Source organism: Pinus tabuliformis, chromosome 6 (genome assembly GCF_031772625.1).
Source record: "Pinus tabuliformis cultivar Carrire ecotype Pingquan chromosome 6, CPIR1, whole genome shotgun sequence".
Taxonomy (NCBI): Eukaryota; Viridiplantae; Streptophyta; class Pinopsida; order Pinales; family Pinaceae; genus Pinus; species Pinus tabuliformis.
The window spans coordinates 172,318,367-172,326,707 of record NC_142292.1 but is presented as its reverse complement, the minus strand read 5'-3'; the positions used below and the strand labels follow the sequence as shown (position 1 = coordinate 172,326,707).

The 8,341-nt window shown below is 36.7% G+C and overlaps 1 protein-coding gene across 1 annotated transcript; it reads right to left on the bottom strand.

The window, feature by feature from the left end:
• Positions 1 to 6,058: 6,058 nt before the first annotated feature.
• LOC149257951 (germin-like protein 8-2) lies at positions 6,059 to 6,815 on the bottom strand. Its single transcript, XM_089393006.1, has 2 exons — positions 6,728 to 6,815; positions 6,059 to 6,600 (listed from the first exon to the last, which is right to left on the bottom strand). Exons 1-2 carry the CDS (start codon positions 6,813 to 6,815, stop codon positions 6,059 to 6,061), a joined length of 630 nt encoding a protein of 209 aa, XP_089249132.1.
• Between the last annotated feature and the right edge of the window lie 1,526 nt (positions 6,816 to 8,341).

Here is an 8,341-nt window from a genome sequence, read left to right as displayed (position 1 = left end):
GGATTCCTCCTTTAATTATGAGTGCTTGGATGCTCCTGCATCAGACTCCCGAGGCACAAAAATTTATGACCTCCTGGTCATATGCTTCTCCTTATCCTTAGCAATTCTACCCACCTCTCAGTGGAACTGCCTTCATGATCTTCTGTGAGCTGCAACCAACCTCTGCAGTAACAGTCTTCCTCTGCTACATGATACCTCACCAAGCTTTCCTCACTCAATCTTTTGGCATCCTTCTGGTTCTCTCCTCTGCAACCAATTGAGCACTCCTTGCTCTAGGTTGCTGCAAGTCTTCTCACCTTCCACTATCGTTCTCTTCACGACAGTAATACAATAAACTCTCTAGTCTTCACCACAACTGTACCTCCTTCTCCTTCTGCTTGCACTCTTCTCCCTTCTCACAGGAAATCCTTTCTTGGCTCTGATACCACTTGATGAAAAGAGATTTATTGGGGTAAGGCCAAAACCCCTTTCATATCAATATTCGATCCTGGGACCTATGGGTTATGAGCCCATTACTTATCAGAAGCGCTTCATAAGGTCTTAAGCCTTTAACTCGGACCATACAACTTTATCAGATTTTTTTATAAAAACTCGGGAACACATTATTTATCAGAAACACAAGAAAAACCCCACTACGAACCCTTGGGCCGGATCTCAAATATTATACCCCTGGCACTATAACTCTGTCAGGTCCGCTCTTTAATTTCTCCAATCCTTTCCGCTAAAATTTTCGATCTCCGATTGACTGATCTTCGTCATCCATTACATCTCTAGTCCAACGGCTATAGGCGTATTGCTATGTCGCATATCGGCTAATCACTCATCGGCATATCCATCTCCGTCGTACCTTGACCTCTGTCTAAGGTGATTTCCGATCAATTCTTGACCGTCGATCTGGACTCAATCTAACGGTCGCGATTAAATCGCATATCAAACAACTTGCACGATGATTCTTCATCGTTCATCTACACTTGGTAGATTCAATGGTCCACGATGATTTCTGGTATACAACAAGCATGAGGATTAACCACCCAAAAAGTGGTTTCCTCTCTCCTCCTCGCCGCTACATGTCGTTTGATGAGTGGAATTAGGTGCTCACCCTTCAAAACCGTTTATGGTTTTGAAGCTGCCAGAAATACCATTTATGGTCTCTCTCTACCTACATCATTCATCCTCTGATATTTAATGGATTTCTGTGTTAAAACACAGATCTACCAGAATCTGGAAACACACGACATAACAGTTTTAGATTGCCATCGATCCATACAGTGATCGATGGTCGATCAACAGTCTACCAACACTGGATTCAAGCCATCATGCATATATACACAACATGTTTGAAAAGGAAATAATACACAGTCACGCGGAAATCCACAGAACACAATCTATTCACTAGACACACTATTGAATATAGGCTAAGGCATTTCAGCCTTAGAGATAATTCCCTCTCAACTACATTTTGAACACTCGAGTTTTCATAAAACTCTATATCACTCTATCTATCACTTCCTTACATAGAATCTCTTTATATAAGATATTACAACTGTCATGTATCATTTACGATGCACGATTCCTCCCACAATCACTCAACAAATCCCTAATCTCCTGTTATGCACACATATGGCAGATTAAATTACATTAAATAACTCTTCGAGAGACTTTATCCATTCCATCATTTACTCTGTTTTTAACAAAAATGTCCCTGTTTAGCTCCAATTGTCCACGTCCTCTCCTTGCTCCGCTTTGGATTCCTCCTTTAATTATGAGTGCTTGGATGCTCCTGCATCAGGGATGAACCAATATTTCTTTCAAATGATAAATTATGCTAGTTAAGATTTTTATCACAAATTAAACCATAACAAATGAAATAGAAAGACATAACATAGGATAGTTTTATTAATAAGATGGTGAAGACTCCATTCCTCTTTTATAAAAAAATTAAGGCTCCAACCTATATAGCTATAAATTTAACTTCTTTAAGGCTCCAACCTTGAATGAGGACTCCAATCCTCACAACAAATCCAGGCTCCAACTTGGTCTCTCACAAGACTCCAACCTTGTATAAGGACTCCAATCGAGATTATGCTCCAACCGAACACTACTTCAGAACTTCAAAGGCCAAAGAATACTTTGAAACATCATAAAAAATACTTCAAACCTACTAGAATAATCCTTCCAAAAACCGCTCCAATATGCTTTACAAGGTATGCATAAAAAGTCCTCTAATGGTTGCTACAAAAATTCTACTAAAGGTTGCTTCAATGGCCTCAAGTATTCAAAAATGTGTTCAAAAGTTCTTTAAACATGATTTCAACAATGCTTCAATGATGTCTCCATATGTTGCAAGAGAATTCTTCAATACTTCTCAAGTAGATCCATAAAGGAGGGGCTTCAAATTTATTCATAGGTGCAACAAATAGTCTATTCCTAGTCTGTCCAAATGTCCTTCAAAATAGCTTAATCAAATAGTTAACAAAATTGCTCAAAAATCCTACTAAAAAGGTATTCTAAACTCTGCTCAAGAATGCTTCAAACTTTTCTTTAGAAGTGGCTTCAAGTATGCTCGAAATCCACCACAAGTTCAAGTTTTTTGCAGCTATGTCATAAGGTCGAAGTTCTAATTTTTTTGTAGAATTTTCATAAGATCAGACTTCCTACCTTAGGGCTGAGGGTACTACTACTACTCCAAAAAGGGTTGAAGATATACTCTTGAAGCACTGAAAGTTCTATTTAATTAGGCTGAATATTTTACTCCAATTGAGGTTGAAGTCTAGTCTTTGAGAGGGCTTAAAGTTAGGTTACTTCATGATCGAATTATATGTATCTTCATATATGTATTTAGCTCTTGCATAGGGCTAAAAATTCCTTCTCATAGGTCAGAGGTATGTTGAGTTGTAGTCTTTCCTTAGGGATATAATAATACTCCAACATGATCCTATTCCCAAGAAGGTCGAAATATTCCTCACAATAAACCAATGAATCCAACACAATAAGGTTCCGAAAGACAAACAAAGATCCACTAAGAAATTTTTAACCAAATATAGATATAAATCACAAAAGATTCTTGTTCCTTTTTATTAGGTTCATGAGCTATGAATTTGTCTTTTTTCTCAGTTTCAAAATCCTTCTCATCTTCCTTGTCGAGTTGGATAACTAAAATGGATGAGGAATAACTTCTATTTATACTGGTTCTATTTAACCGACATGTATGTTGGGTGAGGCCAACTTTTACTCGATACAAACGTGGATTTCTTGACTTCAAAATTCAAATTATCATCAACTAATGGGAGTTAGGGGGAGAATAAATACGTGTTAGAAATCGCTTGAATTCCTCTACAAACTTATGTAATTTTCTTCTTGAGATAGTGTTCCCTTTGACATCAATAATAAGAATTATTCCAATAGAACAACCATCGGCCATCACCCGATCCTCGAAGAAGTGGGTGTGCCATCGTCTGAAGATCCCTAACCAGTGTGAGTTAAAATAGCAAGTTACCATTAAGGTAAGAATCCTATAGAGTCATTAGAGTATTAAGAAAAGATTCATCGTGACAGCGCAAAGTTGTTGCCATTGTTGAACTATAAGAAACTTGTAGCCACCATCCATGAAGATTCACATTCGTTGACCATATTAACGAGTTGAATTACTTGGCCTCACCCCTAAAAACCACAAGCCAAAGGCTTCAAATTCAAAAGAGAGCACAAGGTTTTAAATACAATATTGTGAGAAGGTTTGAAATGTTGTTTTTAAAGGTTTTAATTTTATGGAGTAAAAGTTATTTAATTAAATATTTGGATAAATAAAAAGTGTTGTGAGGAAATAATTTGTTTGGGTGGTGTAATAGATTATGTTGAAAGAAATAAATGGAATGGTAAAATTGGTAGAAATATGGTGTGTAGTCCTTGACAAAAATGCGTTGTCATATCATGCAAAAAAGAAGAAAAATATTTAGTTTTACAATGTCATCTGCATTTGGTGAGCATTGTAAAGTATAAGGTTAATCCATTTTGGATTCTTCAGCTACCATTGTTGCATAAAGGGAAATGTGTAGCTACCACTATTCGTGCGTCACCATTTTTGCACGCAAGGATAAGTTAGTCATCTTGGAAGTATCTGCAACCTGAATTGCTATGTTGACTGGAATCTACAGGGGCATGTTGTTCGGAGTGCAATGACCTGTAAGAGGAGAGCCATCACTAGAAATAGTCAACAATGGTCTTCATTGCCTTGCAGTGCCACCGTTATATTGAAAAAAGAATGTGTTGCGCTAGCTGCCATTGTGAGCCATAACGACATCCACTGCTTAATGGAATTCACTTAAGGAAAAATATATTTTAGTGTTATATTTTAGTAAATCCATTATGTTCATCATATCCATGAGCTTGTTCTTTATTTAAGGGAAATTGAAAATTCATTTCTTAACAAAGGTTTTTTTTAAGTGTAACATTTTATTTTAAGTTGAACCATGGAAAGATAAAGAGCGTTTCACTTGTAGTGTTCAACCCGTATGTGAAGCAAAGATTGGGTAGAAATAGGAAGCCAAGACGTTGAGAAAGTTAAAGCAACAACAAGAGTTGTTTGAAATCTAGTTGAAAGAGTTGGAAACCAAAAAGAAAAATAATGTTTTGGCAATAAAATGCATAAACTAATCCATTGATGGCAACATTCTTCCCCTCCTTGTAGATGCAAAGACAATAAAGTAGGCTTGGGATATCCTTGAGAGGATCTTTTGTGTAAGGAGGAGTAATCAAGTTGAAGATAGTAGTGTCGTACAAACTACTGCAACAGTGCTTCAAAATGAAAAGGAAGTTGGATATATAACAATAGATCTATAGAAAGATGAAGAGTTTAGTGAATCCCACTTGAAAGTGGATGGTAATGGAGTGTTACCACCAACACCTAAGTTTGGCATAGTTAAAGCTACCAATGGAGCAACAAGAGGTTTGGTGGATCCAACAATCAAAATTTTTGATGTTAACTTTGATGAAGAAAAATTAACTAGTGACGAGTGGTTGCACATGATGCAACATAAATATATCATTGATATGTTGTTATTTGGTGAGAGAAGACCACTTTCGTATGGAAGACAAGTGGAAGACAACCTATTTGCAGCAACAGAGGTTGGTAAAGAAGTGGAAAATAAATATTATGATGTAATGCCAGAGGTAGAGAAGGAAGAGGAAGAGGAGAAATCTCTCATTGTAGAGTAGAAAGAACAAAATAAATATGGTTCTACAAATGTTTCTCATATAAAATTAACATTTATTTTGAGTGTGCAAGTAAATAGGAAAATCATCTTCCAACTCTAGTAAAATGAGATCATGAAGAAAATGACATAGAACAAGAAACAAAATTTGAAGAAAAATTAAAGTTCCTTGAAGCAAGGTTTGAAACACCAGGTTTTGATGAAGTCTACATAGAAGTTGAAACAATGAGTGTTGAAGGCAACATGAATGATGTAGATAATGAAAAAGTAATGAAATTTTCATGTATTGGAGCCCAAAGGATCAAATTCTATTATAGACTTATATTGCAGCAAATTGATAATCAAAGATTGATGATGAAGAGGAAACTATAGAAGATTACATCCATTTAGTTCATTGCATTTCCTATGTCCCCTTTTAATGTGCTCGATTTGATGCAGTTTTTTTGCCCTTTCTTAAGACATTGTTACATCACATAACATTCATTTTCAAATATATCATGGCCTATCTTTAGTATTGTGGAAAAATCCTGTGTCAGCGATGTTTCTTTTGTTCAATTTTTCTATAATCTATGTAGTTCTTGGTAATTTAGGCGGTGTATGAAAGCCATTCCTGCAGTTTTGAGTACACTACATTTTTAAAAGATATGTATTTCCAAGTCTTTGTCAATCGTGTATCAAACGCAGCGTAAGATTTGAAATATTGAACTTTTATTTCTATTATAGATATACGCAGAGTCTGCTATTATAATTACCTCTCTCAGATAACAACATCGGGAGGTTGGTTTTATTTAACTATATAAATACCACCTCAATTGAAGGAAGGAAAGAGCGATGACAGCATCGGATCAAGATCATGAGGATGTGAACCTGCTTTGGATAATTTGGACGAGCTTGTCATCGATCTGGAAAGCTCTGGCGAGCACAGAGGCAGAAACAGGAGGAGAGGCTCCGAACAAGGCCGGCGCAACCTGCTGAGTTCCTGGATTCTGGCTGTTCAGTCCAGAGAAGGCCACTGCGTTGACAGGGCCAATGTTCTGTTGGAAATGCACAAGACCTCGAGGGAACACAAACACGTCTCCCTTCTCCAGCGTTGTGGAGAACAGAGTGTTGTTAGTGGTGATAAAGCCAACCAAGAGAGTACCCTCGATCACCACCAAGATTTCGGTGGCCCGCGGATGTGTGTGAGGAGGGTTGAGGCCGAGAGGAGCAGCAAAATCAAGGCGGACCAAGGAAATTCCCAAGGTGTTTAAGCCTGGTAGCTGCGTTACAAAAGCTGGCGTTACAACGAATCCCAACTGGTTACTGGTATCTCCTGGTTTATCTAGGCCCCTCAACCGGAAGTCGTCTGCTGTGACCATCATCGCATTCTTACATGGAAACCCGTTCACAATAACTGCACAATTCAAATCAAGCAAAATATATATATAAAATGTTATTCACCCATGATCAGCTAGCAGACATTCGCAAACGCACCAGACATACATATTATATTACATGTAATTACAACATGGAAACATTACCATTGCTTTGCATATCAGCAACGCAAATGTCTTGTAAAGGATCTGGATCGCTTGCACGCACAACTGCTAACGCCGGAAAGGATTCCATGGCTGCAACTCACTATTTTTCTTTTCTTCTATTCGAAAATAAATAGAGATGGACTGAATTTGATTATGAATGGAGAGCGTTGCTCCCTTTTATAACTATGGTAAATGACCCGGTGTTGCAGGTCCACCCACCGAATCCCCTCTGCCGCATACGACTGTGTCAGAGTTCTGGTTAGTTAGAGTCTAAAGAATAAAAAAAACTTAAGTAATGGTTAGAGTCTAAAGAATACAAAAAGCTCATGTACAATTGTCTCAATCAGCGAAGTAATCAATATATATGTCTGTCTGTCTGTCGGGAGGATATGGTCAGTTGCGTATTTTCTTTCGACATTCAAAAATAGAAAATGTCTACCTTTATCTAATTTGTTTTAGATTGTCTTTTAAGAATGAAAAAGTTTGGTTTCATATAACGTGTTTTACTTTTTCAAACTAAAAAAAATGTACAATGATCGGGAGTTTGATACAGTTTGGAAGTTAATATTTAATCACAAAAAATAATTAATTGATAATGGTGTTATATATATATCTATATAGATAGATATATTCTATATATTTATTTATTTGTTTAAAGTATATAGATATATTTATTTATTTATTTAAAGTAAGATTGTATCGCTTAACAAAATCAAAGTTTCAGTACATAGTTCTACTATCTACTACCACTACTAGTATTCTTTAGAGCAATTTGTTGAATGGGAAACTATATAGTTTTGCTCATCTGCTAATAGAGTTATAGAGCAATCTGCCGAATTGGAAATTATATAATTTTGCCTATCTGCCAATAGAGTTATAGAGCAACCTACCTATTGGGAAATTATATAATTTTGACCATCTGCCAATAGAGTTATTACTCTAAAACTGCAAAAATTGTAAAATCTGCACTAGAGTGTCTATGGAGTCATCATACCACAAAAAACTATCAACCAACATTTAACAATTATGAATCAAAAGAAGTTATATCAACCAACATTTAACAATTATGAATCATAAGAAGTGATATCAACCAACATTTAACAATTATGAATCAGAAGAAGTGACACGTGTTTAATCTCTCACACTAGATCCTAGAGGTGCTAGTGCATGGAATATGACACTCAATTTGAGCAAGGAAAGTGTCCATCCTCTCCACATAGAACCACAAGTTCCACTATTCTCTTTTCACATCATCAAGGCTAGCAAAAACATTATACCTATCATCTTGTTTTTCCATAAGAATACTTCCTATCAAGGTTTTCATTTTCCAATAAATAAATAATGAAAAAATACTACTCTTTTAAGTGTGGCTAGTGTCCGAAATCCACTGCCCACATTCCTCCACTAGCTCTGAATCTGAGAAGAAATGTCTTTCTCTAGCTGCCATGGTCTCAAGGTTCTGAAATTCACTTCGAATATCAAGAGGAACATACGAGTGAAATGACTCATCAACCTCCTGGGCTTACTGATGGGCTTGATTATGGCCCTGGGGGCCTCATTCTCCCCATCCTCCCCTTCTGCTCCTCATGCACTAACATCGCATGGGGGTTGGCT

Excerpts from the sequence above, each read along its gene's own strand:
- LOC149257951 (XM_089393006.1), bottom strand. The coding sequence starts at position 6,815 with ATGGAATCCTTTCCGGCGTTAGCAGTTGTGCGTGCAAGCGATCCAGAT. Across the intron at positions 6,601-6,727 it reads TGCTGATATGCAAAGCAATG|TTATTGTGAACGGGTTTCCA; the intron begins GTAATGTTTCCA and ends TGAATTGTGCAG.